Below are 19,174 nucleotides of genomic sequence, written 5' to 3'. Positions count from 1 at the left end.
ATATTAAAATATTAAAATAAGAACCATATAGTGTTCGTGTCAACTCATGAGAGCATGTCTGTTTTTGTCACTACGCCATTTTTATGGCGTGTTCTTGGTGACATGCGCTGACACGTGGATAAGGAGGCCGACACGTATGGATAATATTTTTAATATTATTTTTTTATTATAAATATTTTAATAAAAATACAATTTTAATTAAAATATAAAAATCAATTTTTATTTATTAAAAAAGTAAAAAAATTCGTACCCTCTCATTTTATTCTTTAAAAAAATTTCAAACTTACGAGTCGAATTTGCCTCAGGCGTCTCGTGTCCACGTGTCTTTGTGACATAACCTGATAGTTACGGTGAAGTCAAAGAGAGCAATTGGTAAGGCATTCACCATTTAAAAAAGACTCTCTATTTATCCCCGAGGTGGGGAATAACCAAGAATCTCGCTTTGTGAATTTTCCCATGTCTCCAGAAAGGAAGGAATCTTTCTCAGAATGATGGGCAAAATTTTCTAGGGTTTCTAGTTTTTAGGGTCTCTCTCTCTCTCTTCGCAGGAGGAGGGATGGAGGAAGTTCCGAGCAACGGCGGGATGCTCTACCACGAGGTCCAAGAATCGAAGCTCTGCGCCGTCCACTGCGTCAACACGGTCCTGCAGGGCCCCTTCTTCTCCGAGCTTGACCTCGCCGCCCTCGCTTCCGATCTGGACCGCCGGGAGCGCCAGATGATGCTCGAAGGCGGGGCCAGGACGGAGGAGCTCCTCTCTTTCGACGGCGAGGGTTCCCACAACGTCTCCATGGACGGCGATTTCAGTATTCAGGTAGGGTGGCCTTTGCGGCTTTGCCACCTCTTTTTTTTTGTCTGTATCCCCAAGATATATTGAAAAGCAGTAGAAAATATGTTGAATGATGTTAGAATTGAAGTGGTTTGTGATCTCCATAAGTTTTGGGTAGATTCTTGAATTGAGTTCATTTCATGCATGACCACCCCACCTTCATGTTGGGGATCTAGCTTGGGCTTGAAGTGTAGTACATAATTCTTGTAGAATAATTGTTCAGTTTATTCTTTTTTTTTTTCGTTTTTTTCCTGTTTGCTGTCAACGAAATGTAGTTAATTTGATTGATTTGGAATTGGTTATGTTCTTGGGTGGGTGTGGAAATCAGTCATGTTGGTCGTAGGATTTTGGGACAATGGATTATAATGAAATTTGGAAATGTAAGGGTTGAATTATTCTTTTCCGTTCTTTTTCCCTTTTGCTGTATTTCACAACAAATGTATTTAATTTGATTGATTTGGAATTGCTTATGTTGTTGGGAACCCTAGTGGTAAGATGATGATGATGATGGTGAAAGAAAATAGGTATTGTTGTATGCTAGCATTCCAAAATTTTTTATTGTCGTTGGATTGATCATGATTCCATTTGAATTTGGATAGGCACTGATATTGACCATATTAATAATTCGGTTATAGGATCTTGGAGTAGAAGAGATTGGGAAGCCTACAGTAAAGATGATGGTATAAAGAAACAGGCAATCTTATACAGTACAAAGTCAAGATTTATGATTGTTATGGGATTAATCATGATTCTGCTGAACGTCCCTTCAAGAAAAAGGGGCCTGGTTGAGGGAGTTTTGTTTTTCTGTTTGAATGTAGGTAATGAAAGAAACCAATCATGTTAGTATAAAAATTATAGGATTTTGAGGTAAAATAAATCGGGAATATTAGAGGTTATATGATGATGTGGAAACAAGTTGTTACCTTCAAACATGCCTTCCTTTTCATTTTTTTTCTCTTATTTTTTACTGTAATTGTTATGGGCATGTGAGTATCCTTGCACATTAGTTGCTCAATCAATCTAAAGAAATTATAGTCTGTCATATATCTTCTGCATTTGTGACCTGCTGAATCAGGATTAGGGAAAAAGTGTGGTTATTCGCTCTTGTTTCTATCAAAATAAAAAGTATATTGACAACCAATAGCTCTTATTCAGATCTAGAACAATACTAATCCTAATGGTTGTTACGTCCTCCCTCTATCAAAGTCAACCTTGTCCTTAGGGTTAATCCCTAGGTATATCTAAACAGGTTGTTTTTTCATACAATAGTAAAAACAATTGGTCATTCACACTGATCTCTAGATCAAATTTTTCAATGGCATTTCTAACAAAGCCACTCTTCATGCCTTCAGTTAATTTCTTAAATTGATGGGAAGTAACCAAATACAGAGAGCTGTCTTTTTCATTGGCTACTTAACAGTGTATACTATGTGTACTAGGTAGTTATCGCCAATGTTGTGAAAAACATTGAGGCGTAGCGAGGTGTTCACCAAAAACCAAAGTGAGGCGTAAGCCTCAAAAATTTTTATTTTTTTTAACTTAAAAAAATTTAAAAATATCTAAAAATGCAAGTAAATAGAAGAAATGCTTTATTGATGAAACAACGACTAATAAGAAATATAAAATCTCAAATAAATATCGAAAAATGTGAGATTAACATATAAAAGTAATATTAATGCAACAACTTGATCTATGTTAGTATCTATGAAATAAAATATGAGCATTCAATATAATTTTTTTTTTATAAAATCTCTAACAATAAAATTTCTTAACATCATGTCAACATCAGAAAATGTATATAAGCATTAACAATTTAACAACCAAATGTTAATGTATTTCTTCAAAACTCTCCAAAATGAGGGTGTTTCAACATTCACAAATACAATGCCCATACTCTTAAGATATGAATTAGGGCCTAGGGTCTTCTTATGTCTCGTCATCATCAATATCTAAACCTTCAATGTCATCATATGATGAATCTATATAAACAGGTTTTGCTTCATCCTCATTCTTTGTCTCTTCATCATTTGCACTTTCTTCCTCCACGTTCTCAATCACTTATTTTTTTTTTAAAACATATATTAAATACTTATTGTATATAATTAAAAAAATACATTTATATTCATAGCAAGGTAAAAAGAATATAGTTTTACCTAGAACTCTTGATGACATGTCTTGCCTAAAACCACTTTGTGAACTATGATGTGAAGTGACTTCTCCAATTGGCACATGCTCAATGACATTTATGTTGAACTTTGGGTCCAACCATGAATCCTCCAACCAATTGGGATCGCTAGGCAATACTGGATCTTCCTTCTCCACAATCCACTCATCATCTGATTCTATATGAGCTAGACATATAGGGTCTTTGGTAGCCTTCCTTCTCTTATTTTTCTCCTTTAACTTCATATTGTACAAGAAATCAATTATAATTACATATAAAAACACAAATATGGAGGTAGATAACAAAACAAAATAAATTAAAAAAAAATTGAGCCAATACTTTATATAATGATTATAATCCAATGAATCCAAATTCATAGTCAATGAGAATCACAATATATTACACAAATGATCAGATCAAATTTGTATAACACTTTGAACTTGAAAATACCATAAGCACGTAACATGGAATTGCATTTAAAATTCTAGCTGATTAAAAAGGAAACATGATAAAATTCACGGTCTCAATATTAAATAGAACCCACAACCTAAACCATGCCAGAGAAAGATTGAAGAGAATATGAACATCTTTTTTGTATATTTTAATCCAAGGAATTCACGTGCATCTGCCGAAAGGTGATCAACTTACATTAGTTCATAATTCCGTTTAGAAGATGAGTTTCTCATATTGGAAAAAACATATGAAAGTGCTGCATGTTGCTATTGTTCATGATTGATCTCAAAAAAATGCATTTCTTTTCTAAACAAAAGAGAGTAAAGAATAAGTATTGGTACTTGGTAGAAATAAAAAAAGGCTAACATTAAAAAAACAATGACTAACATAAAAACAGAATCCAAAAAAAAAAGAGACAAAAAGATATTACCTATCTAGAGAGAGAGAGAAGTGCCTTCTTCTTCTTACTCCTTGTATTGGCACTTGGCAGAAATAAAAAAAACAGTGGCTAATATTAAAAACAATAACTAAAAAAAAATAGAACAAAAATAGAGCCTACCTATCGACGGAGAGATAGAGGGAGAGGGCGAGAACAACCTTCTTCTTCTTCTTCTTGGCAGAGAGAGAGAGAGACTGAGAAAGAGAGGGAGAGATTGAGAGAGAGAGCAAAGTTGCCAGTGGAGGAAGCGGGAGCAGGAAGCAGAAGCGGAAAGCGAGGCACTTCTAAAATTTTAGGAAGCGCAGGACGACTTAGGAGCGAACCAAGAAGCGTCTCAGAAGCGACCTAAGAAACAAAAAAAGAAGCGAACCAGAAGCGACATAGAATTCGAGTGAGAGGCGAATAAGAATCGAAAGGGAAGCGAAAATGTAATTATATATTTTTATTTTATCAAAAAATAAGATTTATGTTATCATTGACAAAATAAAACATGTATCTAAGACAATAAATAATATAAGTTGCAATTATCTAACAAATGCATCATATTGCAACTGTTAAGCATTTAAAAAATAATACATCAAGAGAAGATTATAATTCACATTCTTGTTGCAACCATTTAACAAATGCATGCAAGTACTAAATAGTGCATTAAGAAAACAAATAAATTTGATTAAAAAGCGTATATTTTTCAATAAAAGAATCAAATGACTTGTTATTTGATGTTGTGATTGTTGTAAATCTTGTGATCTCTGCAAACAACAAACAACAAACAACAAACAACAAACAACAAACAACAAACAACAAACAACAAACAACAAACAACAAACAACAAACAACAAACAACAACTACGCCTTCATCCCAAAACAATTGGGGTCGGCGATATGAAACAAAAAAGAAAATCATTCTGGGTCTTCCACATGAATCCTTCTCCTCCAATCATTTCTATCCAATGCCATGTCCTCGGTGAGGTTCAAAGCATTCATATCCTTTCCTATCACCTCCATCCATGTCTTCCTAGGCCTACCCCGACCTCTTTTAACTAATATATTTTCCCATTTCTCCATCCTTCTAACTGGAGCATCATTAGGCCTTCGCCAAATATGTCCAAACCAACGTAAACGATTCTCTCTCATCTTATTTTCAATGGGTGCAACGCCTACCTTCTTACGTATCTCTTCGTTCCGAATCTTATCTTTTATTGTATTTCCACACATCCATCAACCCAACATTCCGTACCATATAGTAAAGCGGGCCTAATAGTCGTCCTATAAAACTTTTTCTTCAACCGCAATGGCATTCTACGATCGCACAACACTCCAGTTGCACTTTTCCATTTCATCCACCCAACCTTTATCCTATGATTTACATCTCCATCAATTTCTTCGTACTTTTGAATGATAAATCCCAAATATTTGAAACAATCATCCGCCGATATTTCTTGCTCACCAAGCTTCACTACACTCCCATCACTAGTTCATTGCTTACTAAATCGACATTCCATGTATTCTGTCTTACTCTTACTCAACTTAAAACCTCTTGCTTCCAATGTTTGTCTCCATAATTCTAACTTAGCATTAACCCCGACTCTAGACTCATCAATCAAAACAATATCATCAACATACACCACGACACATTTTCTTGAATTGATCTCTGCAACATAGAAAATGAGAAATCAATAAACTCAAAGATTATCTAGAGATATGGTTAAATTTTTAAGCTATAAAGTTCTAAACTGTAAATTATAAGCTATAAAATTTTAAACTATAAACTTAAAATTAACATAATCCACTACTTCACTTCATCATGCAAGGTTCAAAATAAAAGTACATATCAAACCAACAAAATATTACAAGAACATGAAAAAAAAAGTAACATAAAAGTTTTTAAGTTGGACTACTCCAACTACATCATCAAAAGAATAATTAAAAATTCAAGAGTTCATTAATTTGTCATCTTTCTCTTCTCTTTCAAGTCAGCAATAGATCGAGAGCTTTCTACATCATCACGTGCTTCTTGTCCTCCACGACCATACTTTCTGCTCCTTCTTTCATTTTCTATAATGAATATGTTAAAAAAATAAAAATGTTTAAAAACCTTAATTTAGAATATAAAAAATACATATATAGAAAAAAGTAAAAATAAAAGACACAAGATCAACATACCTTGCCTAGGTCTTCTGCTAAAGAAACGATCAATCCGACCTTGAGAAACTGATGGTCGCTCTTGTATATCTGCACTTCTACTAGCTTTGTTGGATTTATTTGTATCCTCTTCAACTTCATTTGTATGTATGATTATTGGAGGTAATGGAGCTCTTGGTTGTGCATCTTTGGGTTTGGATTTGGAAATAGTGCTTGATTGTTGTGCACTATTATCTAAATCTCTCCAACGCATGTCCTCTAATCTCAACATATTTTCTTCTACAATAGGAAGTTCTGGATTGATATCTCTTTTTTGACTAGGTCCTTATATGTAGCGATTATTGTACATTTTTATAAGAAGAATATAAAATATGAATGCTAATAAACAATCAATGATAGAAAAAGAGAAAAGAAATACCAAAACAAAAGTACAACACAGTTTAATTATACCTGTCAATCAATCGAAGATTGGAATGAATATACACCAAGGTATCAACACGATCTTCATTGAGCCTATTTCTTTTAACATTGTGAATATAACTATAGGTGCTCCACACTCTTTCTGCAGAAGATATGCTAATAGGTTGAGATAAAACCTTAATGGCTAATACTCTCAACTCAGGTGTATCACCACCATAAAAACGCCACTAATTATGCACCGACATTGTAGGATTCAATGCATTTATTCTTGCTGCATTTCGGCTAAATCTTCCACTTCTTGATGCTAAAACCACAAGTTGTGACCTATAAAGTGTAGATAGCTCTTTATTTCTAGTAGATATGACTTCAAGCGCGAGCATTGCACCGTCTAAGATATCATTATCCTTTTCTGCAAAAAAAAAATGTTTAATAATTATAACAAGAAAATGCAAATGAAATAATAAAATAATTAAATCATTAAACTTTATTAAATAGATAGAATAAATTTTTTACCAGGAGAAACTCGTTTAACCCCTCTTGCTGCTGGGTTCTTGAGATACTTCGACTCGTAATATTTTGGAGTAAGCATGTGGGCTAGACTATAGAGAGGCACATTCATTCTATCCCATCTATTTGAGACAATCTGATGAATCTTTTCATACAAATCTAGTTGTCCTTTTAGATTGTCTTTGATTTTCCCTAACATCTTGTCGATGCCTTCATACACTTCACCAATTATAGGGCCTTCCTGATTACAAAATTTAATCATCTTATATATGGGTTTTGTAATCAATAATGCTAAATGTACAGAATCCCAATATTCTTCATAAAAAACAGTTGTTTCTGTTGTAACAACCCTTTTTTTCATAGTTTCATCCGTGCATGATTATTTCCATTCGCTCCATCTATCTGAAATTACTGTGAGCCTCAAGCTCTTCCTCACATCAAGCAAGCGCTTCAAAGTAGTATAATGTGAAGAAACCTTGTTTTTGCAATCTTTATTAGCTCTAATTTTTCATTGCTTCTAAAGATTGCTAGTGCTTTTGAATGATTTGTGATATATTTCACAATTTCTTTACTCTGCAAATATGTTTTTCCCAACCGATGAAACTCGTGTGCCAAATCCTTAAAGATCAAATTAAGTGTGTGCACAACACAAGGTGACCAAAAAATATACTTAAACGTTTGTTTTAATTCTTCACATGCTAACTTGCAATTTGCTGCATTGTCTGTAATCACTTGCACTACATTAGAAGGCCAAACTCGACAATGTTTGTAGCTGACTGTTGCACATTAGAAAAATCGCTTGCATATAAGAACATCGAGCCAAAACAGTTTGATGCAAGTATATTTATCAAGTGTTTGTTCTTGATGTTTGTCTAACCGTCTGAGACAATGGAAACTCCAAACTCTTTAAACTTTTCTCGAAATTCATTTAACTCTCTGTGAACACACTCTTTCTCACTGTCAAGCAACATTGTTTGCGCTTTTCCATATGATGGGGGTTTATATCCAGCAGATATCATCTCTTCTCAATATGGTGATCGAAGCACATTAAAAGGTATGCCATTTGCACACAAAAATCTGATAATTTTGTTATCTACATTATCTCTTTTTACCTTTTTAAAGGTATCATGAATATCAACTGTTTTTCGGCTTTCACTAGATGATGTAGTCATACTAATAGGCTTCTTCGGATTATCAATTCTTGATCTCCTCAACTCAAATGCACTTAATGAAACCTCTACTCGGCGAACTTGCCTCTTAATTTTTCTTGCCAATTCTGCATTTTTTGCAACTACAGGGCAAAAGGCAATCCCAACACTTTGTCCCTTTAGAGATCCTATGAGATATGCACAAACTCGAGTATATGACCCATGATAAATATTTTTGCAGTGCCTGCACATAAAAACCTGGGTTCCACATTGCTTTCTTTGCCCACTCTTTTTTTGTTTCAATACATGGCACCATAGCACTGTTGTTTTATGCATGCTAGGTGGTTTGTCATCTTGGTCATCTTCAGAATAATAGTCATCTAAGTCATATTCTTCTTCATCTTTCTTATCAAAACAATTTTTGTTTCTATCCTCAAACTGATATGGACAATCAGAAGACCTCTTGCCCTTTCTTGCATTGTCATTCCCAACACCACTAGACGATTCATGCTCCAAATTGTACAAAAAATCATCATCGTCATCATAATTATCGTGATCATAGCTTGTGATGGTCATTAATGAAGCAAAGAACATGCAAATATACCTGCATCATAAAAGTATAAGAATCATTTTAGAACACTTTAAAAAAACTATTATTAACAGCAAGGGATGGAGAGTGAAGAACACAAATCATTAATGAAACTGGAATGCCAAAACAAAAGGAAAAAAAAGAGACCCAAAGTGAACCATGAACGTCCCTTGGAATCGAATTCCTGTAAATTACCGTGGGGTTTACTAAACAACAACTTCAGTGTCAGCGCACATAAACTAATCATGCTCATTTCTTAAAATAATCTAGATAATATGTATCATACACAGCTTCGCAGTCACAATCTAAATTTCAGAACTGTGAAACCAATCAGATTTCCTTTTTCTAATAGCATTAACACTCGTAATGAATACAGAGGAAAGCATCAAGCCTTAAAATTCAAGTTTAATTAAACAAAATCTCAAACAAACATGACACTTGAAACACCACATATTTAATTTAAACCAGAAAATCACAAATAGGTAGAAGCCTGATAAATCCAATCTAAAAAGAACTGCAGAGTATAGTTCTATTTATTCTTATCGGAAATTTTGGTTTAATGCCCATCAAATCAAATTTAACGAATCAGTACACGAATCAGCCAAGAGTCCACACTCAATGCATATAACGAAATCTATGTATAAAACCCATAAGGTTATATATATGATTCTTGAAAACCTGTCCGTAATAAACATCAAACTTGTACACACAAGCATCAATCAATCGATTTAACCACAATCAGCATGAACCCATTTTAGAAGGATGTATATTAAAAATCTATAACGCCAACCAATTTATTTCAAACAGAAACAATCTTGATCATAGGTGAACCTAGTACAAGAAACAAGCAAATCAACATTTAAACCAACACATCTAATTTAAACATAATTAAAATCTCAGCAAAGTCCTTAAAAGAAATTAGATCTTTTTATGTTCATCTAAAACCCAAATCAGAAAACTGATACCCGAATCAGCAAAGACAGTCATTGTTCCGCTTGTATCACAGGGGGTGTACCCGGAGTGATACAAAGATTCCTATACAAGGCGACGATAGCCCCTATTAGAGTCTAAAGCCACTCACCCTAGGGTAACTGCGCTCACTGATTCCACTTTTTGACAGATTGCAAAAATCTGAATGGAAGACATTCAGACAAACTTCAGAAAAAAGAGGAAGAGGACATCAGAACTGGTTTAAAGAAATAAAAAATTATCGTGTGTTCACCCACATCCGGAACAACCAAGAAAAGTTGGTCGTCGGACGTTAATGGATTTCAGAAACGCAGAGTCTCAGACTCGTCCAAACGTTAGTGGATGAGAGAGGAGAGCGAATCGAAAGAGAGAGGTCGTCGGACGTCAGTGGACGAGAGAGGAGAGCATACATGAAAAGAGACATTGCCAACGTCGCTCAAGGAGGTCTTCAATCCTCAATGGAGGAGGAGGTCGCCGGTTGTCGGTGGCCGAAAATGAGAGAGAGAGAGAGAGAGAGAGAGAGAGAGAGAGAGAGAGAGAGAGAGAGAGGAGTTGGGCGAAAAACAAAACCCTAAGCCTTTGTTTTTATGTTTTCGCGTTCAAAAAAATATTTTCTTTTAGTTTTTTGTTTTTCACGTGTTAAATTTGTTTTTAAAAAGGGCAAAATAGATATTTCATAAATGCGTCTCCCTTTAAAGGGGGATGCGTCCCTTTTAAAGGGGTACGCATACCCCTTTAAAGGGGGACGCGTCTCCCTTTAAAGGTACACGTTTTCCTTTAAAGGGGGATGCGCTTCTTCTATTTTACGTGTGCTTCCCCATGCGTTTCGCGCTTCCAAAACGCATCTCGGGGAAGCGCGCTTCCCCTGGTACATGTGTGTTTCCGATAACTCTGCGAGCGAGAGAGAAACAAAGAAAAAGTGGGAGAGCGAGGGAGATTGAGAGGGAGAGACAAGAGAGAGAGAGTAGAGTGTGAGAGAAAAGTAAGGAGGCCCGACCCTCTTCCTTATTATTTTCCTAAAATTGGGTCAAATGGGGGCTTTGACTCCCCATTTGACCCGATAATAACATGGGCGCTCCTCGCCTTGAGGTGTACTCCTCATAGCGTATGAGGCGTGCACCTCAGTCAATTCGTGCTTTTTTAGTGGCTTAAGGCGCCCCTTTTGCACCTTGAGGCGCGTTTTTAACAACATTGATTATCGCTAGCATTATAATTTCTGTGTGTGGTGATAACAGTAAAAAATATCCGTGTCGGCTGTATCTCGCCAAGGCTAATTCTCACGATAATCTAGGTTTAGTTGATAAAACTTGGGAAAAAATGAGAAAATCTTGGCACTTAAACAATTATTTTTTTTTAAAATAACATGTTTAGATAATAAAATATACGAATAATAAAAGAAATAAGTAAAAAATATAAAAGAATAAAGAAAAACATATTTAATATATAGAAATAAATAAAAGAGTAAAAGCAACTGAAAATATCATGACATAATCATGATTTTATTATGATAATATCGCTGTAAAATTATTTTCTTAAATATTATGATATTTTTCATTTTAAATCGTTTTACCAAAAAAGAAAACTGTACATAGCAATGTATTGGCCATATCTGTGACTATGGTTGTGATATAAAGTTATTGCTCTTTTTGTTTTCTTTGACTGCTCAAAAGCATAGATGCACTGTTCCTTTCTTCATATTCCACATATTCTTTTTCTTTAATTTTTGTCCTTTTCTTTCTCAAACAAGTAGAGTTGTTAGTATGTTTCAAATCCTAATTTTGCCATTATGAGAAAAAGATCCTTAATCATGCCATCATTTTTTTGGCAAAGAATGTTGTTTGGCACTTCAATATGGGAAGTCATTTTTCTTCCCTACGAGCATTGTACTGTTTTACATGTCACATATTCATCCTATTTCTGAGAACTGTTGTATGCAGGCACACACAACAGTGTCCTAGTTACACCTGTATGTGTCATGTCGCTGGTGATGCTTTTACTTAGTTTACATTCTTGATAAGATTAAAAATGTACTTTCCTACATTCAAGTCACTCTGCTTCATTGATGTTTAGCATTTTGTAAATAAGATGAGGTGTTGAAATAGGAATCATTTTCTTATAAACTTAAGAAGCACTACTTAAGGTTATCCTTGCAGTCAGTTGTCATAATATTGTTCAATCCTTGTCCCAGTCTTTTTGGGTCACTCTGTATGAATAGTTTAAATGTGATGCTCGCACCTGTATCCAGATTACATGTTAAGATATTCGCGATTAAGACACATGCCATATTTGAATAATTAATGATGATGTATTCATTCTTGTTAGGTTCTGGAGAAGGCTTTGGAGGTCTGGGATTTGAAAGTCATTCCTTTGGAGTCACCTCTAGCTGAGGCTGCATGGGTTGACCCCCAACTGGAAAATGCTTTCATCTGTCACTTGCAGGACCACTGGTTCTGCATCCGAAAGGTGAATGGAGAATGGTACAACTTCGACAGTCTCTATGCTGCCCCTCAAAATCTCTCTAAGTTTTTTCTCTCTGCCTATCTGGATACTCTCAAGGGCTATGGCTGGAGCATTTTCTTAGTACGAGGCAATTTTCCAAAAGAGTGTCCCGTTTCATCATCTGAATCAGCCAATGGGTTCGGACAATGGTTCACACCAGAGGATGCTCAGAGGATCACATCTGCCAACACCCCTCAGGTTTCTCCACATAATGTAGAACCAATGCAGTTCTCTGAACCCTCACAAATGGCAGTTATAAGCTCATTATCAGATATGGAAGAACAGGATTTGAATGCTGCTATTGCTGCAAGTTTGAGGGAGAGCAATGCCACTCCAGGGAGCAAAGAATGGAGCACCTCCCAGGATGCTGAGAGGATCACAAGATCTGCTGATGTCTCTCAGATTTCTCCACATGATGCAGAGCCAACGCAAGTCTCAGAATCCTCACAAATGGCAGTTATAAGCTCATTATCGGATAAGGAAGAGCAGGATTTAAATGCTGCTATAGCCGTAAGCTTGAGGGACAGCCATGCCACTTCAGCCAGCAAAGAGTGGAGCAACCCCCCGGATGATCAGAGGATCACAGGATCTGCTGATGTCTCTCAGGTTTCTCCGCATAATGTAGAGTCAATGCAGTTCTCAGATTCCTCACAAATGGTGGTCATAAGTGCATTATCAGATAAGGAAGAACATGGTCTGAATTCTGCTATCGCCGCAAGCCTCAGGGACAATAGTGCCACTTCAGTGAGCAAAGAGACAAGTACCACTGACGATGCTCAGAGGATCACAAGATCTGCCGACCTCCCTCAGGTTTCTCCGCATAATACAGAGTATTTGCAGTTCTCAGGTCCGTCACAGTTGGCAGTTATAAGCTCAGATAAGGAAGAACAGGATCTGAATGCTGCTATTGCCTTAAGCTTGAGGGACAACAACGCCACTTCTATGAGCCCAGAGAGGAGCATCCCCCAGGATTAGTGTCAATGACTATTGAAAACAATTGGAGAAAAGAGTTGCTTGATATGAAGTTCTTCGGTGGTGCTTCTTTATGTCGGTCTCTGTTGTGCCTGTGATGGGCGTCACATACAGAAAGCGAGTTTCAAAAGCTTGCATTTTTACACTCCAATTTGTTTATGCATTAGGAATAATAAGGCAATGTTGGTCATTACAGAATAGCTGTGATTGAAAATGGCACAATTTAGCAGTTGGTGCTGCTTGAAATGGTGCTAGCAAATGTGTATAATTTCTCAAGACTAGTACAGGAAATGAAACTGCATGATCTTGCTTTGTGAGGATTCAAAGTTCTTTTTGGGTGCAACGATTTGAGTATTTTGACTGGAGCCGACATCATGGGGGGCTGAGTCCAGCTTGGGCGTCAACCACTCATCTTTCATGATGGGCCTCGGCCTCCCCTTCAACCAGTCCTGCTGCATTTCTTGTGGTTTTGCTAGAATTTGGCCAATGCGGTAGGCATCCTTTCTACGGTGAAAAGCTATCTTTTTATCTTAATCATCATGTTTTTCTTCAATAGGCAGTTCGTAAATAGACCGAGCGATATTGATATGATACTAGTATGTTTGCAATGCTCCGTGAATCTTGAAATTTTCTCAAGATCCTATGTTTGTAGATCACAATAACACTTTCTCAAGGTTAGAAGTTATGATTGTGATTGCCACTGTGATTGTTTTTTCTTTGAATCTTGTGAAAGTTGGTCACAAGATTGAAGATTGGCTTTGGGACCAACAATCGCGACTTCTATACTCAGCTGTGAATGTTTATCCTCACCTGTGACCAAAGCAAACATATGTCCCAAGGTTCTCTCTCTCTCTCTCATATGATAGCCCAACTGAGAGAGAGAGAACAGGTTAGGATTTGAAAGTTTCATACGATATCCGGCCACGTTATCTAATTGGATCCTACTGGAGTTATCAAATCCAAATTTAACGGATTCAGGTTGGTTCAATATCTATATCCAGGGCTCTTAAACAAGTTGAACGAGCCGAGCTTAAAGTATTCAAGCTTGGCTCATTCTTGTAGTGAGCCAAGCAGAGTTGAGCTAGCCTGTTTATAGAAAAAAATACATTGAGCTGGAAGAAATAAGATTACAAAAAAATACATGTAAAATATATCTAAAATATATTTGTTAATACTTAACGAGCTTATATGAGTCGAGCCGACTACATATTGTTCATATCAGCTTGCTGAGCCTATAAGAGCTCATTACGAGCCGAGCCACGAGCGGCTCAGCTTGTTTCCCAGCCCTTTCTATATCAGACCCGCTGAAAAACTGTTCCAGCCATCCAAAGTGAAATAATAAAAGAAAGAACAGCTAATGTGAAAATTTCTCTTGGCACTGAACACCAAACGCGGATGAGGTTTTCTTTCTTACATTTTTCTGTTTCTTGAAAAAAGACAGAAAAAAGAATTAGAAAAGGAGAAAAGATAGCCGGAACAAGAGAGTCACCACCGTTGCTGCCACGGCCACGCCGGAGTCCGCAGACGGAACCCCACCGGAGAAATCCAACTCGTACTTCTTCGTCAGGTTCGGGTACAGGATCCCCCATCCCCCATCCGAACCCCTCCCCCGCATCGCGTTGTCGTCCAGCAGCGAGTAGATATACGTCTCGGGCACGGCGTCTCGTCTCGTCGGAGACGCGGTTTTCGAGACGCCTTCAGCGAGGTGCCGAACGAGCCCCCGGTTGTACATCTCGGCGTAGACGAGGCTAGCCTCCGGTTCGTCCACGTCGCCGGAGCTCGGCCAACCCGTCTCGGTCACCACCACAGGGACGTCCTCGTGGCCGAGCGCCGCCATCGCGCTGATCACGGAGTCGATCATCACGTCGAAGAGGTTTCGGTACCGAATCCCCGTGGCCGGGTCGTCTCGGAATGAGAACGGTTCCTCGTGGAAGAGCGCGAACCCGATCGGGATGCCCGGATCGGATCGGAAGAGATCGTAGGGGCAGAGATTGACAAGGAAGGATGAGTTGGTGGCGGAGAGGAAGTCGAGGAGCGGAGCGAAGAACGACTCGGCGGCGGGCTGGTGGAACTCGGCGGAGGAGGGCGGGAAGGCGGCGGTTACAGCCTCGAAGGAGGCGGTAGTCGAGACCAAGACGTGACGGAGACCGAGTTCCCGAAGGGCGCGGTGGACGTTTCGGATCGCCGGGAAGACGAAATCCGCGAGGTCTGGCGACCGGGAGAGCACGTCGGATCCGACGGACACCATTGTGATGCTGGTCCTCGGGTAGAAAACCGCCACGTGGTCCCTCACCCACGCGTAGGCTTCCGATTGGTTGGAGGCGACACGTGGAATGTAGGCATTGGGCAATGACAGTAGGAGGGAGATGCCGGTGTAGGAGAAGGCTTGGATGACGTCCGGGTCGGAGACGGACAGGCGGACGCGATCGACCCGCATGGATCTTAGGGTGGAGACGACCGCACCGGGGAAAGGAGTGCCGTCTTGGGCGTGCTTGTCGTAGTTGACGCCGACCGGAATCCTCGCCGAAGTATTCGTTTGGCAGGAATTCTCTCCGGGAAATGTGGCTACGAGGAGGAGGACGAAGAGAAGGAAGAAGGGTGAGTTATTTTCCTTCATGGTTTGGAACGGAATCTATCACCCGTCGGACGTTCTCTTTCGCCGGCGTGTAAAGATCGCGAGTCTTGTTTTCGGAACTTCGAAGTTCGCCTACGCGGGGTTTTCTTGGTTCTTAAAAACCACGTACAGTTCTTTTGAAGACCCCAAGGAAAACCTGAAACTCAAGTAACCCTTTTTCCTTGTTGCCAGCTGTCCAAAGGAGGCATTCACAGATTTTGGCAGTCACAAAGACACGAGGACGCGTGACGCGAATTTGACTCGCAAGTTCAAATTTCTTTTGAAAAATAGGACACGAGGACACGGATTTTTCTAATTTTTTAATCCATCAATTTTTTTATACTTTAAGAAAAATGAATTTTTTATTGAAACAGTACATAAAACTGTTTAAAAAAATTATCATGTTGGCCGTACGTGTCGTGTCCTTTCCCATGTGTCAAGGACACATCACCAAAATGTCCTGTACATGTGATAGCTCTCGACTGGAGTACGGGTCCCATCATATTTTATATAGATGGGTAACTAGGGATGGCAGTGGGGCTGGGGACAAGGTCTCCACCCCCGCCCCGCCTCAAGATTAGAGCCTCCATCCCCGCCTCCATTCCCGGCCGGGATGGATTTTAACCTCCACCCCTGCCTTCATCCCCATTTCATGTCTTCCATCCCCGGTTCAAACGGGGATGAGGTGGGGCGGGGCGGGGATATTGCAGAAAAAAGTGACGGGGACGGGTCGGGGCAGGGATGAGGCGGGGATGGGGATGGATTTTAACCTTCGTCCCCGCCTCCATCCCCGTTTCATCCCCTTTCCCCCGGTCTAACCAACTGGTTAGACTGGTCCGCACACTAACATGAATGTCTGGACTGAGCTTGGCCGTCCAGATGCATTAACTGGACGGCTAGGATCAAAACATGGGATCCTTTTTTATAATCCTTCCCTCCATAAGGTGCTGACAAGCAATTGAAAAGTGTCTTCTAGCTGGGTTAATATTTTTGGTCATGTCGATCTGACTGTCCAAATGAATTTGAAATCATAGGCGTGGGTCTTGTCATCCATTCAGTCCATATAGATTCACTTAATTAACATCGTTCAAATGAGAGGAAATAGGTTGTGCAAATTAACCAGGATTTTGCTGCAAAGAAAAGAGAGTAAATTACTTTCACACCAAACAGAACAATTAAAATTGGCAAACTCCTCACCCACTCTCACTTGTCCACCGTGAGATGGAGGTTATCTATATCATGTAAAATATTAGATACAATTTGATACAATCTAGAATATGTTTTAACAGATTTTCCAGCAATACAAAACAACCAGTAACCTGATTACATTGGGCAAGTTACATTTGGATAAAGACTACAACCAACGAGATCTTCATTTGGACAACGATAGACCCTGTAAGGCAAGCTCATTTCCTTTTCCTTTTCCTGAGTATGATCTGGGATGGTTGGATGTCAGCTCGTCGTTATTTGGATTTGGATAAAGTCTGAACCGAGAGACTCTATATGTTTGGGAGGATAACCATTTTGCTTAACATGCCGTGTCAATTAAGATCAGGGTTGGGGCCCACATGTTGAGCTTGTATCGATCATAAGCAAATTGTACCAGCGGAACAGGTTTGGTTAAGCTGTCCGCGATTTGGTTTTTGGAAGGGATGAAACTGATTTGAGATGGCCTTTGCAAATTCGATCACGAACGAAATAAAAATCAATTTCGATGTGTTTAGTTCACGCATCAAAAACAAGATTAGCTGCAAGATAGAGAGCATCTATATTATCGCACCAAAAGAATGGGCGATTCGCGGGGCAAGAAGCCTAGTTCACCGAGTAATGACTTGAGCCATATGAGATTCGACATATTCATCCTCGGTACTAAACCAAGCTACCATTTTTTACTTGCTAGAAGACCAAAAAATGCCAATTGTATCAAGAAAGACCACGAATCCACTTATAGACTTGCGATCATATGTAGGGATGTCAGTGGATCGGGGCAGGGGCGGGGGACAAGGTTTCCACCCCCGCCCCATCTCAAAATCCGAACCTCCGTCCCCGCACGGGGATGGATTTTAACCTCCATCCCCGTTTCAAGTCCTCCATCCTCGGTTTCAAGTCCCCCATCATGGGGATGAAGCAGGGGCGTAGCTAGGATTCATGTGAGGGGAGGGGGCAAACAAGGGCGTAGCAAAAAGAAAAATTTGGTGTGATCGTCTGGGGGCAGTGCCCCCCCACGAGGACGCGGTTTTCGAGACGCCTTCAGCGAGGTGCCGAACGAGCCCCCGGTTGTACATCTCGGCGTAGACGAGGCTAGCCTCCGGTTCGTCCACGTCGCCGGAGCTCGGCCAACCCGTCTCGGTCACCACCACAGGGACGTCCTCGTGGCCGAGCGCCGCCATCGCGCTGATCACGGAGTCGATCATCACGTCGAAGAGGTTTCGGTACCGAATCCCCGTGGCCGGGTCGTCTCGGAATGAGAACGGTTCCTCGTGGAAGAGCGCGAACCCGATCGGGATGCCCGGATCGGATCGGAAGAGATCGTAGGGGCAGAGATTGACAAGGAAGGATGAGTTGGTGGCGGAGAGGAAGTCGAGGAGCGGAGCGAAGAACGACTCGGCGGCGGGCTGGTGGAACTCGGCGGAGGAGGGCGGGAAGGCGGCGGTTACAGCCTCGAAGGAGGCGGTAGTCGAGACCAAGACGTGACGGAGACCGAGTTCCCGAAGGGCGCGGTGGACGTTTCGGATCGCCGGGAAGACGAAATCCGCGAGGTCTGGCGACCGGGAGAGCACGTCGGATCCGACGGACACCATTGTGATGCTGGTCCTCGGGTAGAAAACCGCCACGTGGTCCCTCACCCACGCGTAGGCTTCCGATTGGTTGGAGGCGACACGTGGAATGTAGGCATTGGGCAATGACAGTAGGAGGGAGATGCCGGTGTAGGAGAAGGCTTGGATGACGTCCGGGTCGGAGACGGACAGGCGGACGCGATCGACCCGCATGGATCTTAGGGTGGAGACGACCGCACCGGGGAAAGGAGTGCCGTCTTGGGCGTGCTTGTCGTAGTTGACGCCGACCGGAATCCTCGCCGAAGTATTCGTTTGGCAGGAATTCTCTCCGGGAAATGTGGCTACGAGGAGGAGGACGAAGAGAAGGAAGAAGGGTGAGTTATTTTCCTTCATGGTTTGGAACGGAATCTATCACCCGTCGGACGTTCTCTTTCGCCGGCGTGTAAAGATCGCGAGTCTTGTTTTCGGAACTTCGAAGTTCGCCTACGCGGGGTTTTCTTGGTTCTTAAAAACCACGTACAGTTCTTTTGAAGACCCCAAGGAAAACCTGAAACTCAAGTAACCCTTTTTCCTTGTTGCCAGCTGTCCAAAGGAGGCATTCACAGATTTTGGCAGTCACAAAGACACGAGGACGCGTGACGCGAATTTGACTCGC

The 19,174-nt window shown here is 40.1% G+C and overlaps 3 protein-coding genes across 3 annotated transcripts; 1 reads left to right on the top strand and 2 right to left on the bottom strand.

The window, feature by feature from the left end:
* The first annotated feature begins 414 nt into the window (after nt 1-414).
* On the top strand, nt 415-13,454 carry LOC149839974 (ataxin-3 homolog). The gene is made up of 2 exons (XM_090002949.1): nt 415-811; nt 11,980-13,454. The coding sequence occupies exons 1-2, from the start codon at nt 557-559 to the stop codon at nt 13,129-13,131; spliced, it is 1,407 nt and encodes a 468-aa protein (XP_089859075.1). The 5' UTR covers nt 415-556; the 3' UTR covers nt 13,132-13,454.
* A 1,124-nt stretch (nt 13,455-14,578) lies between these two features.
* LOC149839973 (putative glucan endo-1,3-beta-glucosidase A6) lies at nt 14,579-15,745 on the bottom strand. The gene has a single exon (XM_090004968.1). The coding sequence runs from the start codon at nt 15,743-15,745 to the stop codon at nt 14,579-14,581; it is 1,167 nt and encodes a 388-aa protein (XP_089861094.1).
* Nucleotides 15,746-17,856: 2,111 nt separating this feature from the next.
* Nucleotides 17,857-18,912, bottom strand: LOC149839972 (glucan endo-1,3-beta-glucosidase 2-like). Its single transcript, XM_090004967.1, has one exon. The coding sequence runs from the start codon at nt 18,910-18,912 to the stop codon at nt 17,857-17,859; it is 1,056 nt and encodes a 351-aa protein (XP_089861093.1).
* Nucleotides 18,913-19,174: the final 262 nt, after the last annotated feature.

Source organism: Nuphar pumila, chromosome 4 (assembly GCF_984573655.1).
Source record: "Nuphar pumila chromosome 4, dmNupPumi1.hap1.1, whole genome shotgun sequence".
Classification (NCBI taxonomy): Eukaryota; Viridiplantae; Streptophyta; class Magnoliopsida; order Nymphaeales; family Nymphaeaceae; genus Nuphar; species Nuphar pumila.
This window is presented reverse-complemented; position numbering and strand designations above follow the sequence as displayed.

Bases quoted from the DNA above. Each gene is read 5' to 3' on its own strand.
- LOC149839974 (XM_090002949.1), top strand. From the start codon at position 557: ATGGAGGAAGTTCCGAGCAACGGCGGGATGCTCTACCACGAGGTCCAA. The intron at 812-11,979 runs GTAGGGTGGCCT...CATTCTTGTTAG, and splicing joins ACGGCGATTTCAGTATTCAG to GTTCTGGAGAAGGCTTTGGA.
- LOC149839973 (XM_090004968.1), bottom strand. From the start codon at position 15,745: ATGAAGGAAAATAACTCACCCTTCTTCCTTCTCTTCGTCCTCCTCCTC.
- LOC149839972 (XM_090004967.1), bottom strand. From the start codon at position 18,912: ATGAAGGAAAATAACTCACCCTTCTTCCTTCTCTTCGTCCTCCTCCTC.